This window comes from Lepisosteus oculatus, chromosome 12 (genome assembly GCF_040954835.1).
Source record: "Lepisosteus oculatus isolate fLepOcu1 chromosome 12, fLepOcu1.hap2, whole genome shotgun sequence".
In the NCBI taxonomy this organism is placed as follows: Eukaryota; Metazoa; Chordata; class Actinopteri; order Semionotiformes; family Lepisosteidae; genus Lepisosteus; species Lepisosteus oculatus.
The window spans coordinates 17,062,201-17,089,353 of record NC_090707.1 but is presented as its reverse complement, the minus strand read 5'-3'; the positions used below and the strand labels follow the sequence as shown (position 1 = coordinate 17,089,353).

Sequence of the window (27,153 nt, the reverse complement as noted above, 5' to 3'; positions counted from 1 at the left end):
TGCACTGGGGGAAAAAAAACAAACATTTCAGTTCTGAGATTTCAGACCCATTACCCCTTTCACAGCTTTTCTCTGTGAGTGGAATCTTTTGGGGGAAAAAAACCCTTATAAATTGTCAACTGTAAGTTTTATTTATATTTTCTTTTCAGGCGATAGCAAGATTATGATTGAATTTCTTTGTATAATGGAACATAAAAAATGTTACTGAGGAGAGAAGGCAATTAAGACCATTTAGTAGTCAGTAACTGATCCGCAGTTCTCATTTAGCCACCTCTTCAGAACAGCAGGATGAGATCATAACTTAATAAAAGTTGGTAGAAATTGCTTTAGTAACATTCATTTTGATATCTGATGCTCAGTGTCCTGTCTTCCTTCTTATTCCTGTATGAAATATGAAACGCTAGTATCCCAATCACATTCTGTTTATCACGTGGCTTGTTTAGAACTGCCATGAGGAGCACAATACATTCAGCCCTTCTGCTTGAACGCCTAATTGAACTTGTTTGTATTGCAGAGCTCACAGACCCTGATGAACAGTTAGAGGCGCTGCATGAAGCGCTGAAGCTGTTACCACCTGCACACTGTGAAACGCTGAGGTATCTCATGGCACACTTGAAGAGGTGAGCCGCCCAAGGCCCCTGCCTTTCATGCTCAGTTCCATTTCAGCTCGCCATGTGTTCAAAACTCCAGATCCGTCTTGCTGGCTGGGTAGAACTGCTGCTCCCTTTATTTGAATTATCTAGTCGCATGGAGCTTGAGCCCAAACTAAAAAAATAAAAAAGATCAGAATATGCTAACAGCTAAATTGGAGCATGCTCCATTGAGGATAGTGGTTATGCGTTATTGGTTGTGTATTTGTCTTTTGTTTACTGACCGTTCCTTCCTTGGATGAATCCTGCGCAGTACGTGCAATGCGGTTTTTAGTGCCATTTTACACGTGGTCTCCCTTTATTCTATTTGGTGTTTACTTATTTTAATTATAAGGTTTTAAAATGTGTTTTTTCATGCAGTAAAGTATTTTTTTATTTATACGGATATATGCTTTTTTTATATTTGAGTGGTAACTGTAGTACCAGTCAAAAGTTTGAGTACACTTGCATGAAACCAGGTTTTTCCATGATTATCTGTGCTTTAAACTGTATAGAGGTGTATGTAAACACTTAATATTTAATTTCATGATATGTGCACTTATAATCTTAAACGAACGGCATTGAAAATGTTAATTTTTCATTTTTAATAAAATGAACACCCAAAGCAAGCAGATTTCAGTCTGAAGCCCAGGTTAGTTAAAAGTCAGAAATGTGTATAACATGGTGTTTGAACACTAAAAGAAGTTTAAAATTGTCTATGTTAGATGTTCTCACAGTTAAACTAGCATGTTACCTCATTTTGTCACCAATTATTGGTAAACAGGCAAGGGTCCGTGATGACTATAAATATAGGGAGCATGGGCAAAAGTTTGTAATTCCTGAATGCTCACCAAGCAGGGGAAAAAGACAGTCTATAATTATTTTAAGAAATGAAGGTCAGTCCTTAAGACAAATTGCAAGATCTTTGCAAGTGTCAGTAACTGCTGTGGCCAAGACTATCAAACGATATGAAGAAACTGGCCCTCATGAGGAACGAAAAAGGGCAGGCAGTCTGAAGGTGACCTCAGAATGGGAGAATACCTTCATTAGAGTCACAAGTCTGTGAATACCAGCGACTAACTACCCCTGAAATACAAGCTGAGCTCTATGCAACTAGAAGTACAGAAGTTTCAACATCAGCTGTTCAGAGGAGGTTGTGTGAAGCTGGCCCCCAAGGTCCAGTTTCTGTGTTTTTTGGCCCAGGCAAGTCTCTTCCTCTTTTTCTGCACTCTTTACAGTGGTTTATTTGCAGCAGTTCTTCCTGGTAGGCCAGGTTCTGTATATGTTTTCATGCAGTGGTTAAGAAAGGGTCTCTTCCGACGAGGGTAAAAATCGGGTTGCGGGAAGACTTGCCGAAGTCCCGCCACCTCGCTGCCATTAAAAGTGCACTGTCGCCCCCTGCAGGGTGACCGTAAATGAAAAAGACAATCTGATGAACGCGGAGAACCTGGGGATCGTGTTTGGGCCCACCCTCATGCGGGCCCCTGACCTGGATGCCATGGCTGCTCTTAACGACATCCGCTATCAGCGGCAGGTGGTCGAGACGCTGATCAAGAATGAAGACATCTTGTTCTGAGATGGCAGCAGCTGAACACTACGGATGAAGGAATCGGGTTTTGATTAACTCAGCTTTGAGCCTGACTTGTTAAGTCTTTTGTTTTTGCAGAGACTTGAATACGAAGAAACCTTTTTACGACAGTAATTTTTTTCACGCCAATGGATCTGTATAAAATATACCTTTTGCTTCCCCTTTTAATGGGTGTGGATTATTTTCTTTTTACCTTAAGATAAATGTATTTGCATGTCTGACTCCCCATTTTTGTCGGGGGTTGTTACAACAGAGATGGACCAAATGTGGCGGAGTTTCTTTATTTTGGATAGCCATTAGCAGTAATCTGGCATGTGTTAAAGATCGTGAAGTCTGAAGCATTGTTACTCTGCTTTTCTATTGTCCTGTGGATGTAGCTCATTATGCCAAAATGGGCAGATTTTGTGAAACACTATATCTGGATGTTACATAGATACAGTAATATTTTTTAAAAAAAGTGATGAGCTTTTTTTTGTTTCGTTTAGTTGGTTTTGTTGAGTTTTATATATTTTAGGTGAATTTTTACACCTCTAACAGGAATAAAATATAAATGTTTATGGAAGTAATCTGCCGTTCAAAATTCAACGTGCAACTTTAAATGTTTAGTTTCTGCTTTGGTTGTAATATTTTGTATTTGATTTGCGCATGGGTATATTAATTTATTAAACTGCTTTCAGGAAATCTTCTGGATTTCGTGTAGATTTGTTTGGTGTAATAATAATTGCTTACACTTGTATATCACATTTTGTGAACACTCCACTCAAAGCCATTTACAGGTAATGGGAACTCCCCTCCACCACCACCAATATGTAGCCTCCAACCTGGATGATGTGATGACAGCCATAGTGCACCAGTATGCTCACCGCACATCAGCTTTCAGTGGGGAGGAGAGCAGAGTGATGAAGCCAGTTCAGAGATGGGGATTATTAGGAGGCCACAATTGGTAAAGGCCAGGGCGAAATTCAGCCAGGACACCAGGGTGTACACAAGGGATCTGCCTTCCACTTGCTATCTGGACTTCTTCACACACATACCTAATTATCGGTATCAAAATCTGTTGAATGTTTAATTATGGATTTCAAAATTAAATATGCTAATGAACCTTGATTGGAGGAAATAAGGAAAGTGCATCAGTGCAAGGTAAGTGCCCTTGGTGATTGTGGTGATGTATCATGAAAAATTGACATTTTTTGATTGGCTGTGTGGCAATTCTGGATGTAACTTCACCCTCCAACAACCTCAACTCTTAACCTCACCTTTCCATGCTATAGCTACAGACCCACACCAGTCTTACCTTTATTTATTTAATAAGAAATACATTCAGGAAAATCCAAAACTATTGTAATTTGGGGGTTAATGTAAATTGCACTATGATTTTTTAGTGTAATTTCTTTTTATACTGTATTTTTTTTCATATTTAATTATTAGTATCAGCATTACATCTCTCATAAAGCACAACACTCAGGACCCTTTTAACCTTGTGATGTTGAAACCTGTAAAAACCATCTTTTGAAAACTGTTTCTTTTGTCATCTAATGTAAAATTTTATGACAAGTTTTATGTTGTTTTGCTCTACCTTGTAAGAATTTAGAAACAGTTTTCAGCTAAAAAAATCAATGTTATCGAAAGGCAGTTTTCATATTTAGCACTTTGCATCCATTCTAAAACTTGCTCTCTAAATATGATCTATTAAGGTGCAGACACCAACTAGAATTCCAGATCCTCACATGTCACCATCATTGGCTGATCCTGATGTATTTGCTGGGTAACTTTCCGCTCTCTCTGGGTTGGAGAACAGGGCTCATCTCTTGTCCCCATGTCCTCCTTTGAGACGCAAGAGATCTCAGACATCGCTGTTTTCAGGTTCCCTTATGGGGGCAGTCTGATCCTGCACAGCCATGCAGCCAGGAACCAGGAGGTGCTATTGCAAGCTAGCTGGATCTTATCTTCATCTCCCCTGCAGATCTTGGACTACCGCCATCATTATCCACAGAGCCTCCACAAGGTACTCTGCATTTACTTTTTACAACCTCCACCTGAAAGTCCTCCTTTTCAGGAAAGAAGTTCAGGAAATTGTCCCCAACATTGCAGGGAGTGAAAGACTTCCTTCTACCTCCACAAAGCTCTGCAGGAGAACTAAAATACTAGCCTGGGAGCCTGCTTTTTAATTTGAAGCTCCTCCCCCCTTGTTAGCACCCACAAGCCTCTTAATGAGGTACTGCAATGCTATTTTTATATTTCGGGGTTAGAAAGAATCAGCATTGATGAGTGCATTTCAAACCACAATGAAAGTCAAATGTGCACAGTAATGTGTAAAACCTCCAATTTACATCACAAAAGATTAAATTTCCAGGTATATGTAGCGCCATATTCTGAGATTCAGAAAAGGCCATTAAACTTCTGGTGACATAAAGCAGCTTTGGCACACTGTAAACAAGCAGGTTTGTGGATACAGCTCTTTTAATCAAATAGAAATATTGCTCTTGATTTTGAGAAGGTTTTGCTGACAAATACTACTTCTTAACTCTGCACGCAGATCAGGATGTAACATTTCTGTGGTGAAATGTCTGCTGCTCATCCTGTACTTCTTCACTCATGTGATCACATCATGTGACATTAGCCATTACGGTGACTAGTGAGCAGGAAGGGCCACTTTACGTCACAATTCACGCGAATTTCCTCTTTCGCCCATCAATGACGAAAACAGGGGTTTGTGACAACATAGCAACTATGTAGTACTTTCACAAAGTTCACAATTTTGTATTTAATTCAGAATTGGTAAAATATAAAGATACCATCATTTTTTTTTACTAGTTTTAATAACTAGTCTGTTTTGGACCACAGTTTCCCCTTGAAGACACTTTATGTAAAGCATACATACATGATACATGAGGTACATTCTTTACATATGTATTGGTGAAATTATATATAAAGAACAGCATTCTTCTCATACAAATGCTCTCAAAGATATATTTTATTTTTATATTTCCTCAAACATTCGTCGCACAAATATCACTCACTGTATTTGAATGGCTGGAGAGGCCAGCTCTCCTCCACACCACAAGAGGGCACTGTGAAAGCAGACTCGCAGTCTTCTGGTTTCTGCTTCTTGGGCTTTATTTTTGTGAATAGTGCAGGTGGGAGCTCCAGTTTACAAGTTCATTTTGTTTTCTTTGCTGTGCCGTGGACTTGGATACAACACAAATTCTCTGGCTGTAAATGCACAGCTTGTCTTTATGTTTAGAGGCACCAAATCAGGTTTGCAGGACGTGGCATAGTGCCCCCTGGTACAGTATATCCTGGAATACAGTGGATCTCACATCTTACCTTCGACCACAATGCCAGTTAGTGGAAAGAATCGTTTCCTCGCAGTTTAAAAGATTAGTTGTATTCTTTTTTAAACAGGTGTATGTGAGACCAGAAACGCTGTGTATTCTCAAGAGGACATGCAATAAGAGATCGGGACAATAAACGAGACTGACGCATAGCTGTACAGTGTGTTGCAACCGCAGGAGATACTTTGATTCACATCAAATGATGTTTGATGAATTAATTATGGGTTCTATTCATTTATCCACACTAATGAATCCTAATTATATATTTCTCTCCCACCAAAAATTAAGGGACCGTCAACTGTGTCTGACGAACAGGGGCTCATTCAACATGCAGCAAGCTGACCTACTTTCTACGCAATATTTTTAAAAGATGATGAACCATTAAAATCAATATATGTAAGTGTCCAGACTGTTTCCATGGTGCTAACACTATTTTACACAGCTCCAGTCTCTTTACAGGCGTGATCACTTAGAGGAACAATCCAGTTTTCTTACTTTGAGGGTTATGACTCACTTTTATAATACTTCAGTGGGCACTGGCACATTCTTCAGTCTTTTCTGGTGAGCTTTTCTCGGAGTTTAAAAATGGACTTTGTGAACATTTAATTAACAACGAGGCATTTTTGCAAGCTTTTTCAATTAATTTGATTTACTTTGCATTTTTATCTATGGAAAACGTTTTTAAATAAAACGGTCCGTCTTCAGCTCCGAGTTTTCTGACGTAACTTAATCCCTAAATAAATTTCAGGTTTTATGTCTCATGATTTTACAATGTGAAAATCCACTCTGTCAACAGAAGTTGTAAAAGCCCAGAAACCAGGCTACGCTGAAAATATCATTGAAAGGCAAATTTATTATAGCTTCAGCTGCAAAAAGGATTATAATTACTAATAGGGATTTTCCTCCACCTCTTTAACCCTTGAAATGTACTAATTCCTCCTTGGCCTTGGGTAAAATGTAAATTCCAAATTTCATAAAGAAGTGAAAAATCTGGATGAAATCTTAAATAGCTGTTCGTTTAAAAGGGCTCTTTTATTGCTTTTGCACTTTTGCAGGCACACATGGTCAATAAACCTCACGATCCAGGACAGTATTTCCTGAAGCCTGAAATAGCGTAGAACACACTATATATATTCGTAATATAAATCCCCTGCATCCAAAGATTTGGTTCATCGCCATTGTCAGAAGGTTTCGGAGTGCAACAAACTGCTGTTGTGTAATTAGGATACTATGGAGCTTTCTTTTAAAGGAATATATAGGTTTTCATTTAAAAAATGAAAGAAAATAAACAAATCCACACCAATATGGGGTCAGAGACAATTAAGATCAGACATCCAGCAGCATCACGCGGAACACAGTTGAGAGTGCCAAAAACGTTGTGTTTCACTCTGACGATTAACAGTAGCAGGTTTTCCCCATCTTTGTAAAACACACTGGTATTTTTTTAAGATTAGGATTCGGATGGTTGGGGATGGACGTGCACGTATAGAAAAAAAAATGCTACTCAATTCTGTATTCTCCGGAGTTTCTGTCAGACGCTAATGGCTGAAGCCGATGGCTTAGAGACCGGCGGAGAAATCGAGTCGCTTTGTTCCGTCTGTCCCACTACTGAGAGAGAGAGCAGCTGTACAATTTAAGAAGAGCGCTAATTAAGCTTCTTTTTCCATCTGGGAGCAACCTGAGCTGGTCTGATAAATTGTCTTTGTGTTCTAACTGCAAGTAATCACGCTGCTGTTTTTTTACGACAGCAAAACATCTAGATGTTATGCATTTACGATGGTGCAAGTGTTTGGTGAAATGTGATACTGCGAGACTGAAGGTTCTCGTCTAGAGGATAAAGCACAGTCCCCGATAGTTCATTGAAAATTAAAGATTTTTCATCAATAAACTCGCCTTTCGACCGCTCGTTTGTTTGTATTGTGTTCAAAATCAGTGTTTGCACTGAACTAATTACATTCGTCCAAAAAAAAGCCTGTCCTTGTTTCCGGAAGTATTATGCTCGTCTTTTAAAGAACCGTAATTTCTCCTCAACAGACGAACACAAAATAATATGATCGGTTACCTTTTAAAAACCTAGTTAATCCTCTGCAGACCTGTGCTCAACAATGTTTATCCAGGCTGAAGCCAGTTTCGCGCAAGACAGGCCAGTTTTATTTGATTTTTGGCGACATTTACCAGTGTGGCTTGATTTGTTGTGTGTGGTTTCTGTAATGATTTTTTTTTGCTAATCAGATTAATTTAATCGAGAATAAAAGTTATCTCTTTCTTGATTGTGAAGTATCGAGCATTAGGAGCTGTAATACGAGGGACAAGCCTTTCTAACTTGGAGCGACTGTCCCCGAGTCGCCCTGTGAAGCGTACGGGCAGGCTGTTACAGTACTTGGACGGTTTCTACAAAGATATTTCATTCCTTAAATCGCCGAAAGGAAACCCGTCTCTTCTTCAGACACAGACACTGACTCACTCGTAAAAATATTGACTCATTAGTAGGATTTTGTGGTTATTATGTATCTTTTATTACCGTTCTGGGGGAGTTACTGCAGAGCCTCGTTAGCGCAGTAGGTAGCGCGTCAGTCTCATAATCTGAAGGTCGTGAGTTCGATCCTCACACGGGGCAGAGCTTTTTTTTTTCTCTCTGTTAACTTTTATCGGCTTTAATCAATACATAATACCATCACTATTTAATTTATACATTAACACTTCATTTATGTTAAAGTGATATTCTTGCTTTTTCTAAGGAAACAAGACAATCCCCGCTAATTAGCTTGGGTGCAGACATGAAGACATTTTAACTTGATACCGGATGTCGGGAAATACTGTATCTCCAAGTGACAGCTATCAGCTGTCGGCCACTGACACAGATGGGACACAACAATAGCTCAGCTCCAGTCCTACTAAGTTGAAGAAGCAAGCAGTGAGCAGTCAGGATAGTTTTTCTCCCTTGTTTGTGTGATCAACCATGATCTGATAATATTCCCATAACGACTGATTCAACTTGAGCTGTCAATATGACTCATTTAAGGTCCTTTTCCAAGCTGGTGCCACTTTTTGTCATTTTAACGGGTAAGTTAAAATTTCCACCTTCTGGGTTGGCTTTCAAACTGAACCAACTGTTGCCACTGGGTTATACTGCATGCGATAGCGTTATTTCTTAAAAGAAAAATTACACAATGTTTTAATTAATTCTAGTGACGTGCACGAGGTGATAAACGTGTATTTTAAAATGTAATTTACAGCATATGAAACATATTAAACGACTGTTGTTCTTGTAATATTCCTGAAACCACAAAAACTGTTCTTTGATTCTGAATTTAATTGACTTTTTTACACGTGTGTGCTTACTACAGTACACAACCTCTGAAGCACAAATAAAGACAGCACAGAAAAGTATGCTAAGATCGTTACAAACAAAAGGATTTTAATGTCTATTACGAAGACAGTACACTTGGGATTCTGATTGACAGGCGCATGTGGAGCCAAGCACAGTTTCTAATTCCAGTTCCACACCTCTACACAGTGTGTAGAGGGGGGGACAAATTTCTCAATTGAATTCATATCCAGTGAGAATGTCAAAATGCAGTTCCTTTCATAATTGTATCTTGACAGTTTGCCCTATCTTGTGAAAAATTCGCAAACTGTGCAACTGCAATCTGTAAAACATCCGCTTCAAGGTCACCCACAGAGCGCAACTGTACACCCTTGGCGTCGGTCCACTGTGCGGCGGAAATGGCTTTGCAATACCTGACATTGCTGGCTGGGCTCAGACTTCATTCAGCCTGTCAAGCACAAGAGGCCTGAGTTTGACTCCGACCAACGTAATAAGAACACGTGCTATTATTTTGATCACAATCGTGTGGAAGGAAAACGCAAGGAAAAGTTACAAACGGTAAACTAGAGTAAAAAGTGGGTAAATTAGTACCTCTTACTCATCCTCAATTTTAAATGTACTTGATTCGTCTTTCCAAACACTGGATTATAATCTTGGGAAGACGGTGGAACAGGACAAACACTTACACCACCCTGTACCTTTTTCTTATTGCAATTATATTTAAATTATTGCACGAATAGCACCTTGCGGATACAGAACAGTAAAACGGAACTGTCCCTAAAACCACAGGTCACGAAATTGTTTTTTTTCCCTCACTGAGGGGGGCAACATGTATGCGTCGTCACCAGCGCACAACCCCCCACACATCTGCGTGTGATTCAGCGTTACGCACATATACTTTAAATGACTTAAATCAATATACAAGACGTACAAGGAACCAGTAGGGCAACAGTAATATCCAAAGAAAAATCTAGACCTTGAAAAGAAAAAATAATCAGACGGAAATGCCACAGAGAAAACACTGCAAAAGAAAAACCAACACTTTACTAATATTCAAAAGATGGCTTTCCTCGAGACCTCGTAATTCTGTTTTTATTTTCCATCGGTGTCAGGGTTTTCAATGAAGATTCTTCCCCCATCTTTTCACTTCTTCGTCTGGGTTTGGTTTATACCTGTGACAGTAGACTTAAATGAAGTCAGTCCCTTCTGCGTCATTACAGATCACAGATAGTTGCTGCCGCAAATTGTAGCAGATATACTGCACATATTCGTTTGTGGGATAAATCACCACGAGCACCGCACTCCTTGCACTGCAATTTATTTATAATCGCTATAATTATGGGTACGTTATGTTATTCTCTTACTGTCCAGCAAAATTTCCCATTGTATGCAAGCGCTCAAACTCAAAATCGCCAGCATGCAGTTCCAGCATTGCAAGACCAACAGTGACGTCACTGCCCTAACTGCGTAGCTGCGGTTTTCTCTTGATCAATGCCGAGGACGGAATAATAATAATAATTGCTTACACTTATAGAGCGTTTTCTGGATATTCAAAGCGCTTTACAGGTAATGGGGACTCCTCTCCACCACCACCAATGTGCAGCATCCACCTGGATGACGCGAGGGCAGCCATAGTGCGCCAGATTGCTCACCACACTTCAGTTATCAGTGGGGAGGAGAGCAGAGTAGTGAAGCCAATTCATAGAGGGGGATTATTAGGAGGCCATGATTGGTAAGGGCCAATGGGAAATTTGACCAGGACGCCAGGGTTACACCCCTACTCTTTTCGAGAAACACCCTGGGATTTTTAATGACCAAAGAGAGTCAGGACCTCGGTTTTACGTCACATCCGAAGAACGGCGCCTGTTTACAGTATAGTGTCCCCATCACTATACTGGGGCATTAAGACCCACAGGGCCTGCAGGGTCAGCGCCCCCTGCTGTCCCACTAACACCTCTTCCAGCAGCAACCTTTAGTTTTTCCCAGGGGGTCTCCCATCCTGGTACTGACCAGGCTCACAGCTGCTGAGCTTCATTGGGTTGCCATTTGTGAGTTGCAGAGTGATAAAATCCCATGTAACGCTGCTATGAAAGCGGTTTTCTTTGCAAAATAAGCATTGCGAGTGAATCAGTTAATTGATTACGCCAGCCAATGGGATGGAGCGGTGGCTCTGTGCCTAAGGATATGCGCCTGTGACTGGAAGGTTGCCGGCTCAAATCCCACGGCTGGCAGAGGAATCCTACTCTGTTGGGCCCCTGAGCAAGGCCCTTAACCCTAACTGCTCCAGGGGCACCGTACAATGGCAGACCCTGTGCTCTGACCCCAAGCTTCTCCCTGTCTGTTTCTCCATGGAGAAAAGCTGGGGTATGTGAAAAGACGAATTCCTAATGCAAGAAATTGTATAGGGCTAATAAAGAACATTACATTACATGGACATGCATTTTCTCTCAGAAAACCGGCGACTAAGGTCTAACAATTTACAGCGCGAAATCGCTGTTTTAGAGACGTTAACTTCGATGTCCCTGTCCCATTATTTGCTTAGCTTTTCCCAGTTACACTTCAGTGGAGCTCTGAGTTGAAAATTCAGATAAACAGCAACGATGGGGTTTTCGGGTGCAGCTTTCCAGTGCCATTTCAGTTTTCTTTTTCGTGTTCTAGAAAGGACTGAATTTCCAATTCCGAAACCACGAACAACAACCGGACCTTTTTTTTCTTTAAAGTTTAACCCTTTGTGCAGAACAGTGTTTAATTAACCAGTGATTAACACCAAAATTAACAGTCTTTGAACCAATTCGCCTAAACCGATCTTGTCAGCTGTGATAAGGCGGTTTCTTGAACTCAGAGACCATCAGGTTAAGCAAGCCCGTCATAATTGATGCGCACAAACTAAGATTTTTTCCGATTCGTCTACATTTTGGAATTGGCCCCTTTTCCCAATCGGTTCATGGAATTCCAGGTGTTAGACCTTCGTCCCTTTGTTTTGCTGAAAACGCATTTTCGCCAAGTTACCCTAGAATCCCAAAAAGGTAATTCAGATATTTACATACGTGGGGGTTTGGAGCATCATTTATGCCGCAAATAAATCAGCGGTAAAGATTTCAGATTAGCTTCGGCTTTTCTGCTCTTATGTTTATTATTAATGTGCTCAGCGTTGGTGGTGTCATAGTACGGGGCCTAACAAGGGCAAGAACTATGCCTGAAACTGAAAACTGCTGGTTGTATACATTTTAACATTACAAGTTAATAGTATTATGTTGTATGTTATTGTAACGGTTTTGGGTTCTCAGGCTTGTGCCCTCGCCACTCCCACCCCAGTTCGTCCCTCCACTACACAGGCGCAAACTCAGGTCTCCAGCGTCGCTCAGCAGGAGGCTTGCCGGCTGAGCTAAAGAAGACCTTCCTCAGCCCAGGCGGCCAGGATCCCTGTTATGCGCAGGGGCGTATTCGTTATATTATTATGTCCAAAGGCATGTGTATAACTAAAACACTGATACAGAACAGCCCAAGTGTAAAATCAGTTACAAAAAGTGCCTCTTCGCCATCGGTTATCTGATCACGGCAAACTTGAAACACGACACGAAAAACGTGCTAAACACGTGCACGTCTAGCCTGTCTCAGCTGCGCGCTCTGTTGGTTTTACATATCCAAGCCAATCTCGTAAGGCAGTAAGTATGTTTTTAAATTTAGGAAATAAAAACGGGACATTCCTGGATTAGTACAGGTTAGAGGTTATTCCCCCAAGATCAAGCGGATGAGCCTTTAAGACGGAAAAAATACAAATGGCGGTTTTGGGTAAAAATGCAATCTTGTCTGTCACCATTCAGAGAATTTATAGCTCGTATTGGTCATGCCGTGCTCAACTCAGTGCAAACCATCATGTGTGAAAAATTACAAATAGGCATATGACATACTGTTTTGAACAATAAAAGTGACATTGTTAAAATAGCTGAAATCAGCTTTTAAAATTTCGTTTTTACCGCTATTTTGTGAATTATGGGCTATTTTTAAAAAATTTTAGAAACAGTTGAAGACAACGTAATGTTGGAAGGCAAAAGAGTAAAAGAGCACAGCAGCCATTACGATCGCAGGTGAAAGATTAATCCACTCATTTAATACAGTACTTTAAAGGGATGCTTTGCCCTGTCTTTTGTAGGGTCTACCCTGGGCTCAGAACATGAAACGCGTCTAGTCAAAGACCTTTTCAAGGGCTATAATAAAGTGGTGCGACCGGTCGAGAACTACAAGGATCCTGTAGTGGTCACTGTGGGCCTTCAGCTCATCCAGCTCATCAGTGTGGTATGTAATCTCCAGCAGTTTCCAAAGATTGGACAATGCTGTTATGGCAGACATCTCTTTTAACTCTTCCAAAATCCTTCTGTTGACAGGATGAAGTCAATCAGATAGTGACGACAAATGTGCGTCTGAAACAGGTAAAGCATCTACAGTTCTGTAATGTTTGGTATCAGACACGTACAATAGAAACAATGTAATAGGTGAACAACACCGAAGGTTTGAGGTGTGCACTGATTGGTTCATAAATAAGAATCACAGAGTAACCCAAAAGGTTTTTGTGAACAGCCTCATGAAGAGCTGGTAAGGACAGGTTAGGCCAGAGACAATACTGTAGCTTTTTCTAGTGGAATTTCCCCTAAAGTCATGACTGGTCAAAAATGACTACATTATGCCAGCTGCTGTCACTTTTGCTTTTCCCGTTCTTTACTTAGATAAGGAACCTACACGACAGATAAAAAGCATAGTTCTCTTAAGGGCTCCAAAAATCTGTAAGTATAATGAGTGCAGCTCTCTCAGTTCCTGCTGGAATTTGATCCCGGTCGCTCGCAGGCTCGGAGCACGTACAGCGCCAGTAGCAAGATAGAGGATAAATCCACCACAGCACAAGACCAGCTCACCTCCTGCAGCAGAGCTGCTCACTGTCCTGATTTCAGAGAGGATTGTTAAGTGGCTCAGGAGAAGAACCCTGTCCCATCAGTACAGTACTCTAGACTGGTGGACAGATCACGTGGATCTTGCTGTTTATAAAACTTTAATGTGAAGAAATGACAGTGGAGTAGTTGGCAACATGGGGCTCTGATGTGGCATAATCCACAGAGTGGCTTGATCAGGTCAGAGCCCAGCCTCAGACCCACAGTCTAGGCATTGCCACTTCAGTCTGATTCATTCAATTAAGCAAACCTTGCTCAGATTCTCCAAGTGGCAGCACTTCACAGACCCATGGGACCTGATTGGTTAGAGATGGACCGAGTGTCCTCAGCTTCCTGCACAACAGCAGGCCAACTGGAGTGCTGGGCACCTGTGAGTTTGTAGTTTTATCAGTCAGAGCTGCAGCTCTGACCTAGCGTTCCTGTCATCTCCTTGGGATAACAGTGAAAATATGATGGGGGTGATCAGACAAGTGCAAGCCTCTTAGCAGATGAGGAGGTATGCTCTGTCTTACCTCACTTATTCGGAGCCTAAACTGTCGATTAAGAATTGTGTTTTCCTAATTTAATTAGGTGGGCTGAACCAGGGGAAAAAATATGCAGTTAATAATGTAGACATATATATGGGCAACTGGTAGCTAAAATTATTAGAGCATCTTGTTCACTGCACGATAGAATGAATGACTGTTTCATAAACATACAAGAGGTATTACTGAAAAATACTTTAGTTTAATCAATTATATTTAGAATATTTCTTATATATAATACTAATAAATGTGTGGATAGCCTTGTTTCAGATATAGAATCCCATTACTAATGTTTTATTTAAACTGTAGGCTATATTATTTTTATTTGCTAAGAATGTTCTTCAAAAACATGTTGGATAAAAATTCAGCACATTTGCTTTGCTGTTATGTGACAAATTTATTTTTGTTTTCATGCTCGAATTTTATTTTGGTTGAAATGTTTAAGGTCAGCATAATGTTGTTTCCATGGTGTTTTCTATTTTTTCTGTTTCTGCTATCTTTTACTGCTTGCTCTTCTTCAGCAATGGAAAGATGTCAACTTAAAATGGGAACCAGACTCATATGGTGGAATCAAAAAGATCCGAATTCCATCGACTGACATCTGGCGACCCGACCTTGTTCTCTACAACAAGTAAGGATCAACGAGAAAATAAAGGAGCAATTAAGTGAAAAGAAAGAAGACCCTAAAGGATAGTGATGGTTGGGGAAAAAAAAATAATCAGATCCTCCACAATATTTGTGTTTCTCAGCTCATTTTGTTTAGGTTGGGCCAGAGAACACAGTTTATTTTTCACATTTGCTTCAAACAATGATGAAATACTCTATCGACTGTGTAAATGACGCGGTTCACGCAGTTCCCATTGAAGGACTTCAGTAAACCTTTCCTTTAATCTCTTATCAGTTAATGCCTAAGCTGATATTTATTTTTGTACTATTTGTAACAAAGAAAATAGGACATGTCCATGCTGGTATGAAAAAATATTTTTTTTACTATGAAACCCATTTCTCCAAACTTTTTTTAACTCCCTAAGTTAGCGTAGGGAATTTATGAACTTTCAGAAATGCTTTGTGTATCCATTGTAGTGCTGAGGTCATACAGTATGTAAATAGCGAGAGGTGGGACAAGGTATTTTCAAGGAGCATGGGTTTCTTTCATCTTCTATTGAGGCCATAAAAAGTCACATTTTTGTGAAGTGCTAATATCATTGGAATTTCAGACTAGTGGAATTTTTAATGGAATCGAAAGTTTTAGTGTAAAGGCAGCAGGTTGAAAAGTATATCTCTGACACTTGTGAACCTTGATAACACAGGTTCTCTGAAGACTGTTAGCTGTGCCAAGCTCAATGCTATCTCTTCCTGACAGCCTGTATCTCCAGAACAAAAACTGGATGGCTTTCTCTTTTAGGCCCTGGGCAATCTCACTGCTTGCCATGCTGTAAATATTCATCAACGTGTACACCAGTCATGGTTTTAATTGCTGTCTTTGCAGTGCTGATGGCGATTTCGCTATTGTTCACGAAACCAAAGTGCTGCTGGAACATACAGGCATGATCACGTGGACTCCTCCGGCCATATTCAAGAGTTACTGTGAAATCATAGTCACATACTTCCCCTTTGACCTGCAAAACTGCAGCATGAAGCTGGGGACCTGGACATATGATGGCACATCAGTGATCATCAATCCGGTAATGATACACTTATTAAGCAATGGGAATCAGGAATTGTTTCCTCTGTAAATGTGCACATAGGTATTATAGAGACAAAGAACATATGTCTCACGGGGACACAGACATTAAAGTCAGATAATTAAAGTATGGTTTGGTCTTTAAAATGTCGCCAACATCTATTTTTTGGTCTTGGGATATCTTTTCTGTTTACACTTTATTCTGCTGCTTCCTACGTACAGTAAATTGTTTTGTTTATTGCATTTAGAAATTTAGAAGGGTACATCTTCTAGTCTGATCAATGTCGGGCAAAGCTGGCTGGCCAGTTCAGAACGCAGGGATCGGTTTGGAGACAGTGTTTCCCCATTTAATTTTTCATTCAGTGCCCCCAACCCCAAAGCTCAGGGGAGCCCTTAACAAATTCTGATTGGCTTCTTTCCAGGAAAGCGATCGCCCGGACCTGAGCAGCTTCATGGAGAGCGGGGAGTGGGTGATGAAGGATTACCGTGGCTGGAAACACTGGGTCTATTATGCCTGCTGTCCCGACACCCCCTATCTGGACATCACCTACCATTTCCTCATGCTGCGTCTGCCTCTGTACTTCATCGTCAACGTCATCATCCCCTGTCTGCTCTTTTCCTTCCTCACAGGCCTGGTCTTCTACCTGCCCACAGATTCGGGTACGTACTTTCCAAAACAAGCAAGCAAAGCCAGATTACTTGAGATGCGCTTAATACAGCTCTCACGAAACCCATGGGGTAAAAGAATCTCAAAGCGTTGTTTTTTTTTAGTGGTAGCCCCCTCGAAGTGTTAAAAACGGCTCGATAAGTCCATGACTGTTTAGACAGCGATCATTTCCAAATGATTCAGCATCAAACAAAGGAGGCGCTTGTGCTTCTTGGCAGTCCAAATCAGTGGGTCCCTTGCTTTTGCTGAAATAGCACTGAATCTCCTCTGATGAACTTCATTGTTGGCTGTAGTTCAGAGAAGGGGGCAGAGTTAAAAATAGCACTCAAGCACTGCTGGATGGGAAGGCGCAAGGGGTGCCAGTCAAAACCCAAATCGCTGGCACAGCAAGCAGACTTGTTATCTCTGAGCCTTAAGTCCCAGACCACCTGGCAAGACAGTGCTCAGCTGCAATATGCAGCCTTTATGCACCTGGGGACGTGCAGTCCCTCTTACCCTCTTCCAATGTCATCCCAGTTTATTAAATTACAAATGACGTACATACATCTTTTTAAATGACTATTTTTAAATAAAACCTGACTGCTCAGCTTGAACACGTTATAGGTGAAAAGAGGTACTGTAAATGTCAGCGAAAACTGCAAAGGAAAAAAAATGCAAACTTAAATGTAAATCTTCACCCCCCGTGCTAGGGCAAACCTAAATTAATTTAGATGTTCAAAACTACTTTGACACGTCACACAACTGGCCCGTGTCCTTGTGCAATAACAGTGGTTCACAAGATTTAAGAATAACTATCTAGTTTTGTCAACTTCCTTGGTCAGGTAATGAATTTAAAACAACGATACAGAGCCATGAAGGCCAAGGAGCTTTGAAAACAACTCTGAGATGAAGTTGTGAAAAGGTACAGATTAGGAATAGGGTATAAAGGTTCGTAAATACTGGATATTCCTTTGAGCACTTTGAAAACGATCACGGAGAAGTGGAAGGGGTATCACCAATACTCCCGGGATCAGGCTGTCCCTCCGAATGCCAATAGTGACTTTGAAAGAGTTACAGAGTTCAATGGCTGAGATGGGGGAAAATGTCAATAAGTCAATAATTTCCTGGTCACTCCACAAAGCTTGCTTTAATGGCACAGAGGCAGGAAGGAAGCTTTTACTGAAACAGAAACCCATCTCAAATCCCTTATGTAGGTTTTGTGATCACACAAGAGAAAATTAGCACATTTTTAGTCTAACTGCAGAATATCACATATGGTGCACACCCAATGTATCAACCAGCCATCAGAATCTCTACCGTCGAGAATGGTAACGACTTCATTATTTTACGGGAATGCTTTTCATCAGCTGTGACTGGGAAATTTGTCAGTACTAAGGGGAAAAGGGGTATAAGCAGATCTTAAGGAAAACCTGCTGCAGGCTGTTAAAAACCCAAAACCTGGAGGAATGTTTATCATTCAGCATGAACATAACCCAAAGCACAGGGCCAGAGCTGTGCCACTTGAGTTGCTTAAAAATAAGAAAATGAATGCCTCTGAGTGGCTCAGTCAAAGTCCTGACATGAAATTGTGTAGAAATCGGTGGCAGCAATGAAAATTGCTGCCCATCAACAATCCGCAACCAAATTAGCAGAGTTTGAGCAAGTGTGCAAAAAAGAAGGGATGAAAATTACACATCCTGGTGCTTAAAGTTGGTAGATACATATCCAAAGAGTGCCTCTGTAATTACTGTCAATGGGTCTTCCACCAAGTGTTGATACTGTCAACTCTGGGACTCAATACTTATCCAATCAACATATTTTAGCTTTTGATTTTTCTTTGTATTTTGTGCTGGCAATTAATCCTTTCGCCCATAGAACTGTTCAGTTTGAGCATTGAGATTTGATGTTAGAGCATTCATTTTAAAAAAATGCAGGTACATCACTTGGGAATCAAGAAAATGGAACATCATTGGAAGAGGGTGATTTCTTGTAGAAAGGCACCGTATGTTTTTTTTCGGTACACATTCTGCTTTGATGGGTGTGAAAGTCATTGAAGGTATCGACAATGTCAGATTTTCTTCCATCAAGAAATACCGTGTTTTGCTCTGTTTTGGTTGGAGGTGTCTATTCTGGTATTTTCACAACAGTCGAATGGACATTTCTTGATGAAGAAAGACTGTTCTAAATTCTTTAATCCTCATTCTGTACGGATTTTCTCGTTCTGTTTTGGCTCTCATTAATGAGGCACATTTGCCCTTCTTCTCATGTGTGTTGTGAACCAGCTTTACTACTATGAGGTGCACAATAGATGTCTGGCGACCTCTTCCTTGTGCTGTTCTTGGGGGTGCCCCTAAAAAGAGACCAGCTCCTCTGTGGGATTTCTCTGCTTATCTGGGGTTGCATGAGTAGAAAGCATGAAGCATGAAGCACATGGCAGCTGATCAAAGAGAGCTTGTGGGGGAAGTTTGCTGTTTTGTACAAGGTGATGCTATCAGCCAGCTTGCTTTTCATCTAGGGACTGCAAGGGTATTGGAAGGACCTCAAAGACCATTTAATTCCATTACCCTAATGAACATACACTCGATCCAATCAGCTATTAACTTTGACAGTCAAGTACAGATGAGCCTCTGCTTTCATCCAGTGCTTGGGTCAGGGACTTGCACGCTGCACCACGGAATAAAATATCCAATAAATAGCATTACTGAAAAGTTTAATTTATTCTTGTCTCTGGGATCACATGGATTTGTCCAAGGATTAAAATCTGCCGTGCATCACAAAGTGTTTTCTAAAGGACAAGCAAGGCCAACCTGACTGGAGTGTAACTTTGAGAGAGTTTATGCTTCTTTTTAAATTCCGTTCGCATGAATTCCGGAAAGGCCAAAGGACTGTTTATTATACCTGGCAGGTTCGTCTCCAGTGGGACTCTGATCACAGCTCATAATCTGCCTCTTTGACAACTTCCATACTAGTATGGGAGGGTATGTGCCTGATTGGGATAACTACAAAGAGACTAAAATGAACAAAAAGAAAGAAACAATTAAATAACAGCACAAAAACAAGACACAGCAGATAATAATAAAGTCCGAAGGCTAGCCAATTAGAGCACCCACTAGGGGTGGGATGCCGACCGTGACAAGACCTGTGCATACTTTTACAGAGATGCTTTTATTTGATCAGAGTAAGTTCCGTTTGTTATATGTGTCAGGGTTTTTTTTTATATTTCCTCTTATGATGTCTGTGAGTTGCAGCATTTGTAAGAATAATGCCCCTTGACGAAAAATGCATAGGAATAGCCATTATGTAAAAATATTTGTTATACAGTCCACATGTTAAGTCTAATAGGTTGGGTTTGTCTTTGCAAAAGCATTGAATGCCTGAGTTTCAAATCAGCTGTAGAAACTGCATTCAATGCCAACAATACAGAAGTTTGTCAAATACATGTATGTCTGCCTTTTGATGTCTTATAGCAATAATCATCGTTAAAGCTGATGCTGTGGATTCTGTTTGTCTGATATTCCCATTTGCTTTTATCACCGTTCAGTGTAAAGAAAAACAAACTCTTTTCTGAAGCCACAGTGATTCCTTCTCCAAAAGGCAGCTATCGGAGAGCCTATTAAAGAGAAAACTGTCCAAGCTGTCTCTCTTCATCCTACCTGACACATGATAGCCCTGTGGTTAAATGTATGCCTTGCTCCTCTCACCTTAGCTATTTTTAAATAATTTTAAATAGCTTAAGCTTCCGATCTAGAGAGGGGTGGACTGTTAGTTCTGTGGTCTACCCAGCAGCTAGGTGTGATTATGGATGTATTTAGGCACTAGCTGGTCATTATCCGAAAAGGTATTCATTTTGTTGATGCATGGGGCTCATTACGGCGCCTACTGGCTCTTGTGGGCCACTGTTGTATTGTCTGCTGAGTGCTACAGAGCTTCTTGTCCACAGGTGAGAAGATGACCCTGAGCATATCGGTCTTGCTGTCCCTGACTGTGTTTCTGCTGGTGATCGTGGAGCTCATCCCTTCCACCTCCAGTGCTGTGCCTTTAATTGGGAAATATATGCTGTTCACCATGGTGTTTGTCATCACATCCATCATAATTACAGTGATCGTAATTAATACCCACCACCGCTCGCCAAGTACTCACACCATGCCACAGTGGGTGCGTAAGGTGAGTACAGCTGGCTGGATATTGGCTGGCCACCTTTTGTTTTGCCCTTTTATGCCTCTTTCTGAGGGTTTATTCAGTCAGAAAGGGAATAGCTACATCTGTTCCTTTCTTATCTGCATTTTCAAAAACACATTTTGTGTAGCAGTACACATAATGTTGGGCCCCATCACCTACTTTGCAACATCCAATAATATAACAGAACATATTTAGTCTTCGGTGCTGTAATTTTCTTATGTTGTGAAGCACAGAATAATACAGTGTGTTAATGACTGAGTAGTTGTCAGGCGGAACACTAAAACTCAGGTGATACAGATTAGATTAGCATGACGCCTGTGCACGAGAGCAGTATGGCGTAGTGGTTAGGGCTCTAGGCTCCAGACTAGAAGGTTGTGGGTTGACGTCTTGGGTATTACACTGCTGTTAGACCCTGTGCAAGGTACTCTACAACTTCAAAGCAACCGTAACGGATAAAGTAAAGTATGTCCAGGGGGAAAATGGGAAACCTCTAGACAATGAAAGGGAAATGTTTGGTGAAGTAAATAAGTATTTCACTCAGGTGTTCACAAAAACAAAAGGCGACATCACGCTTCGGGCAGTGGAAGGACAAAGATGCTTATTAAACAGTATTAACATGGAAGAAGCAGAAGTGTTACAGGTACTAGAAATACTCACCGTTAAGAAATGTTCAGGGCCTGATGTTATCCTATCAGTTGTACTTAAGGAAGCTAGATGGTTTCCATGAGAAATGGGTTTCCAAGTCATTGATGAAACTCAACAGCTGTTCAAGACAGGAGTAGGAATAAATTAACCAATCCATAAAAAGAGTGACAAAATTGGACAAGTAAGTATAGACTAATAAGTCTGACTTCTTTTATACAGTATTTAAGGTTATGGAAACAATTATTAGAGCTAAACTAGAGGATCACCTATTTTGAAAGAGAGTCCTAAGGGGATAGTTGCCTTGTTTAACTTTTCAGAGCTCTTTGAACACAGAGTATACATTATATTTGTATTGAGATTTTAAGAAGGCTTTTGATGAAGGAAATTTTTGTTTAGCAAATTACAGGAAGTAAGCATTCAAGAAATCTGTTTCATGTTTATTACAGTATTATGCATATTTATCATTAATGACAAGTTAGCTGTAGTAATGAGTTAAAACAACACATAAGAGTTCTCCCTTCGAACAGCTCAGGTTTACCTTTCTAAAGATATGCTGTGAAAACACATAAAAGGCAAAAAGAAAATATTCCCTCAGTTTCAACATACAGTCTGCTTTCAGTTTACTGATAAGGTGAAATTGGAAAGTTTAATTTAACTGGAGATTCACCTTTAATGCCAGAGTGCAAAAGAGATTTCTGGAGCAGCATTGCCATCTACTGTCAACAAAGGGGCAGTCTCCCCTCTGTTTTCTTGCAAACTGAATAACAGTGTTATTAAAAGCTTAATAATGTCACGAAATTGAGCGTACATTGTGAATGTACTCTATTGTTTCTGCTTTTGCCAGAAAATATTTATCAAATGTACAATTCCATCTCAGGAGCACATCAAAATCTTTTTTTAAATATCACAATCATTAATTGTATTTCAGTCACCTACTGTAGCCCTTTTCTGAAGTTGATTAACTTGATTTCAATTTTCTGAAGTTTAAATTGTGCTGACTTGTTGCTGAGAACTTATAATGATAAAGTTGTTGACCGAAGGACTGTATCTGTTTAATATTACTTTATATTGTACATTTGTTTGCTGCTTTCTATTTTCTTTTGATCAAATTCATTGGTGATTTTTTTTCTTTTACCTCTTGAGCAGAAATAGGAAACTTCTCAAAAATGTCTCCTTTTTTTTCCATGTACTTACACAATGCCTGCACCACACACAAGTTCCCACAGGTGTACTCTGTGTTTCGTTGCAGATTTTCATTGACACCATTCCCAACATCATGTTCTTCTCGACGATGAAGCGGCCTTCAAGGGAGAAACAAGAGAAGCGCATTTTTGTCACCGACATGGACATCTCTGAAATTTCTGGCAAACCTACTCCAGCCTCCATCACTTTCCAGTCCCCCATCACCAAAAACCCTGATGTGAGGACCGCCATTGAAGGAGTCAAATACATCGCAGAAACCATGAAATCGGACCAGGAATCCAACAATGTAAGAGCACACAAAGACATCAACATTGACAGCATGTTAAGCAAATTAATGTTGTCTTTTTTTTAGAAACATTCTTCGTCTTCCATTTTCTAATAGCTACAGTATATCCAGTAGAGGGTCGCAGGAGAACTGGAACTTATCCCAATAAACAATGGGCACAATGCTCTGGATGGGACATCAGTCCATTGCAGAGCACACACAGACACAAGCACACACACACACTCAAACCAGGGCCAGAAGCCACTTCACCTACCAGTATAACTTTGGGCTGTGGGAGGAACCTCATGAAAACATGGACAGAGCATGCAAACTCCACACAGATACAGTGCCTTGCGAAAGTATTCGGCCCCCTTGAACTTTTCAACCTTTTGCCACATTTCAGGCTTCAAACATAAAGATATAATTTTTTTATTTTATGTGAAGAATCACCAACAAGTGGGACACAATTGTGAAGTGGAACGAAATCTATTGGATTTTTGAAACTTTTTTAACCAATAAAAAAATGAAAAGTGGGGCGTGCAAAATTATTCGGCCCCTTTACTTTCAGTGCAGCAAACTCACTCCAGAAGTTCAGCGAGGATCTCTGAATGATCCAATGTTGTCCTAAATGACTGATGGTGATAAATAGAATCCACCTGTGTGTAATCAAGTCTCTGTATAAATGCACCTGCTCTGTGATAGTCTCAAGGTTCTGTTGAAAGCGCAGAGAGCATCATGAAGACCAAGGAACACACCAGGCAGGTCCGTAATACTGTTGTGGAGAAGTTTAAAGCCGGATTTGGATACAAAAAGATTTCCCAAGCTTCAAACATCCCAAGGAGCACTGTGCAAGCGATCATCTTGAAATGGAAGGAGTATCAGACCACTGCAAATCTACCAAGACCTGGCCGTCCCTCTAAACTTTCAGCTCAGACAAGGAGAAGACTGATCAGAGATGCAGCCAAGAGGCCCATGATCACTCTGGATGAACTGCAGAGAACTACAGCTGAGGTGGGAGAGTCTGTCCATAGGACAACAATCAGTCTTACACTGCACAAATCTGGCCTTTATGGAAGAGTGGCAAGAAGAAAGCCATTTGTCAAAGATATCCATAAAAAGTCTCGTCTAAAGTTTGCCACAAGCCACCTGGGAGACACCCCAAACATGTGGAAGAAGGTGCTCTGGTCAGATGAAACCAAAATCGAACTTTTTGGCCACAATGCAAAACGATATGTTTGGCGTAAAAGCAACACAGCTCATCACCCTCAACACACCATCCCCACTGTCAAACATGGTGGTGGCAGCATCATGGTTTGGGCCTGCTTTTCTTCAGCAGGGACAGGGAAGATGGTTAAAATTGAGGGGAAGATGGATGCAGCCAAATACAGGACCATTCTGGATGAAAACCTGTTGGAGTCTGCAAAAGACCTGAAACTGGGACGGAGATTTATCTTCCAACAAGACAATGATCCCAAACATACAGCAAAATCTACAAAGGAATGGTTCACAAATAAACGTATCCAGGTGTTTGAATGGCCAAGTCAAAGTCCAGACCTGAATCCAATCGAGAATCTGTGGAAAGAGCTGAAAACTGCTGTTCACAAATGCTCTCCATCCAACCTCACTGAGCTCGAGCTGTTTTGCAAGGAAGAATGGGCAAGAATTTCAGTCTCTCGATGTGCATAACTGATAGAGACATACCCCAAGCGACTTGCAGCTGTAATCGCAGCAAAAGGTGGCTCTACAAAGTATTAACGCAAGGGGGCCGAATAATTTTGCACGCCCCACTTTTCATTTTTTTTATTAGTTAAAAAAGTTTAAAAAATCCAATAGATTTCGTTCCACTTCACAATTGTGTCCCACTTGTTGGTGATTCTTCACATAAAATAAAAAAATTATATCTTTATGTTTGAAGCCTGAAATGTGGCAAAAGGTTGAAAAGTTCAAGGGGGCCGAATACTTTCGCAAGGCACTGTAGCACCCCAGATCCAGAATTAAACCTAAGGCCACAGCAATGTGAGGCAGCAATGCTAAACACTATGCCACCGGGTTGCCCTGTTCTTAAACATAGCATCATATCTGTAAAGGAACAAGTGATAGGTTTATTCCATGGTGAAAAAAAAGAAGAGAGAAAAAACACAACGTTTCGGCCGTGAAGCCTTCTTCAGGTGTGAGAGAGACAAGGCAGTAGGCAAAGGTAATATAGTGGGAGAAAAAAGGCTGGGATGGAGGAGGGGTTAGAGGCAGGAGCAGGGGACAGAAAGAGAGGCCAATCAAGAGGTGTGAAGTAAGGATAGGTGTAGAAAGGTGTGAAATGAAAGTTTCGATGAATGGAGAAAATTTAGTAGAATGGAAGTCTGTCGTTAAGAAAAGGAGGAAGGTGTGATCCTAGCCTGACCCACCTGAACTATCATATCTTTAAGTAGTTTTATTTGTTGCTTTTATTTCTGGAAACTGGTGATACAGAAATTGTCACAAGAAGTTAACAGGTAACTTTAAATGAACAGGAGCCGTGGCCCAATGATTTAAGACCCATTTTAAAAGCAAACGTTTGTTGTTGTATATCCACTGGACTGCAATACCACAAAAACATCTTCAGATAAAAATGAAAATGTCTGCATCACTAGCTTCGCTCCACTGTGTGGTTAAGTTTAGTAATCTTATGTCATAATGTTATACATAAGCAGCTATGATATTTTAGTTTCCCTGTCTTTGCGCTCCATTTTGGTTCTACAATCACAAATAAAAGACATACGCAGCATGTTTAGCAAGTTCATTGTCATTTTTTATGAGAAACGTTCTTAAATATCAATTTTCTAACCACTTTACCCAACACAGGGTCACGGGGGAGCTGGAGCCTATCCCAGCAAGCAATGGGCAAGAGGCAGGGTACACACAGGCACAAACACACACACACTCACACCAGGGTCCAAGTTTCCTAGAAGCCAAAAAACCTATCAGTATGTCTTTAGTCTGTGGGAGGAAACCCAAGATGAAGACATGTAACAGTACAAATAGTGCAGATTGTGCCCCAGGTCTGGAATTGAGCCCAGGGGTCCGGCACTGTGAGGCAGTAATGCTGACCACTGCGCCACTGTGCAAAAAACAATTAATTCTTGGACTGTGGATAGTTTTGAATTTGGGGATGTTTATTCTGTGCTTTATTTGTTGTCCACTCTCTCTTCTCATCTTCCCTTTTTTCAACAGGCCGCCGAGGAATGGAAGTTCGTCGCCATGGTGATTGATCACGTCTTGCTCTGTGTCTTCATGCTTGTTTGTATCATCGGCACGCTGAGTGTCTTTGCTGGCCGTCTCATTGAACTCAATCAGCAGGGATAGGCCTTATCCTCAGCAGTGCAGTTGGAATCACACTTTGGGAACTGCAAGCATCCAGGCCTAGACATTTATTTACAAATAATGGAAATGCCCAAACCTTTGACCTTTTTACAACATACAGAAATTCTGCCTTATTTCCTTGTGGCAGTAGTTTATGATGTGTATACGTGATGTTTTTGCTCTGTTTATTTTGTTTTATGTCCTGCAGCTAACATTATGTGTGAAATCGTGTTATCACATAATTTAGATTGTTTCTAAGGAATGAAAGTTTCACCCTTCTGTACAGTAAGTACCAGTAATAGAGCAAGACAATTTTCGGGGATTTGCAAAGGTGAATGATGATGTGTGCATTGTCACCTTGAATGGAGACTGGAGAACAAGTAAAATAAGGTGTGGTTAAGGTGGATTTCTAGTCAAGTGTGAAGATAAAATTATTTGTTGAGAGATAACTGAAGGGGTTGGATTTTTGTTGGATTATTCAAGGCATAAACAATTTATTTTGTGCTGCTAAGTACGGATAACAAACTCCATGGGTTTAAAATTAAGAACAATACTAGTGCCTATGTGAATGATCTCGGCATTTTAACTTTAACAAACCCCTTCAAACGCAGTGTGAGCTCCCTCTAGTGCTCTAGAGTGTTCAAGATTTTTGATACATGATTCTGTTTTTCGTCTTTTTATTTACGGAATTGTTTGGAATAACTAATAAAAAACTTAAAATTCTACAACGCCTTGGTGGTCTCTAAATCCTTTTCATGTTCCGCATAATGTGACATATTATTATACGTGGCGTTTGTTATCTGTCTACATTGGGAGATACTTTTTCCACAGGCCAGCATTTATCTTAA

At 40.6% G+C, this 27,153-nt stretch overlaps 2 protein-coding genes and 1 non-coding gene across 4 annotated transcripts in view; all 3 read left to right on the top strand.

Annotated features, from left to right (window-relative positions):
• The window catches only part of chn1 (chimerin 1), a 58,886-nt gene extending 55,988 nt beyond the window's left edge, over positions 1 to 2,898 (top strand). For both annotated transcript variants that reach the window (XM_006636501.3, XM_015359023.2), the window contains exons 13-14: positions 515 to 620; positions 2,034 to 2,898. In XM_006636501.3, coding sequence (XP_006636564.2) covers positions 515 to 620; positions 2,034 to 2,205 — 278 coding nt within the window. In that variant the 3' untranslated portion in view covers positions 2,206 to 2,898. The remainder of the gene's footprint in view (positions 1 to 514; positions 621 to 2,033) is intronic.
• Positions 2,899 to 8,096: 5,198 nt separating this feature from the next.
• Positions 8,097 to 8,169, top strand: trnam-cau (transfer RNA methionine (anticodon CAU)). The gene has a single exon. It is a non-coding gene; the product is annotated as a tRNA-Met (tRNA).
• Positions 8,170 to 8,373: 204 nt separating this feature from the next.
• chrna1 (cholinergic receptor, nicotinic, alpha 1 (muscle)) lies at positions 8,374 to 27,033 on the top strand. The gene is made up of 9 exons (XM_015358839.2): positions 8,374 to 8,615; positions 13,034 to 13,176; positions 13,266 to 13,310; positions 14,869 to 14,978; positions 15,837 to 16,032; positions 16,454 to 16,691; positions 20,618 to 20,841; positions 22,751 to 22,990; positions 26,177 to 27,033. Exons 1-9 carry the CDS (start codon positions 8,561 to 8,563, stop codon positions 26,306 to 26,308), a joined length of 1,383 nt encoding a protein of 460 aa, XP_015214325.1. The 5' UTR covers positions 8,374 to 8,560; the 3' UTR covers positions 26,309 to 27,033.
• The last annotated feature ends 120 nt before the right edge of the window (positions 27,034 to 27,153 follow it).

Bases quoted from the DNA above. Each gene is read 5' to 3' on its own strand.
- chrna1 (XM_015358839.2), top strand. From the start codon at position 8,561: ATGACTCATTTAAGGTCCTTTTCCAAGCTGGTGCCACTTTTTGTCATT. The intron at 14,979-15,836 runs GTAAGGATCAAC...CTGTCTTTGCAG, and splicing joins GACCTTGTTCTCTACAACAA to TGCTGATGGCGATTTCGCTA. The intron at 20,842-22,750 runs GTGAGTACAGCT...GTTTCGTTGCAG, and splicing joins TGCCACAGTGGGTGCGTAAG to ATTTTCATTGACACCATTCC.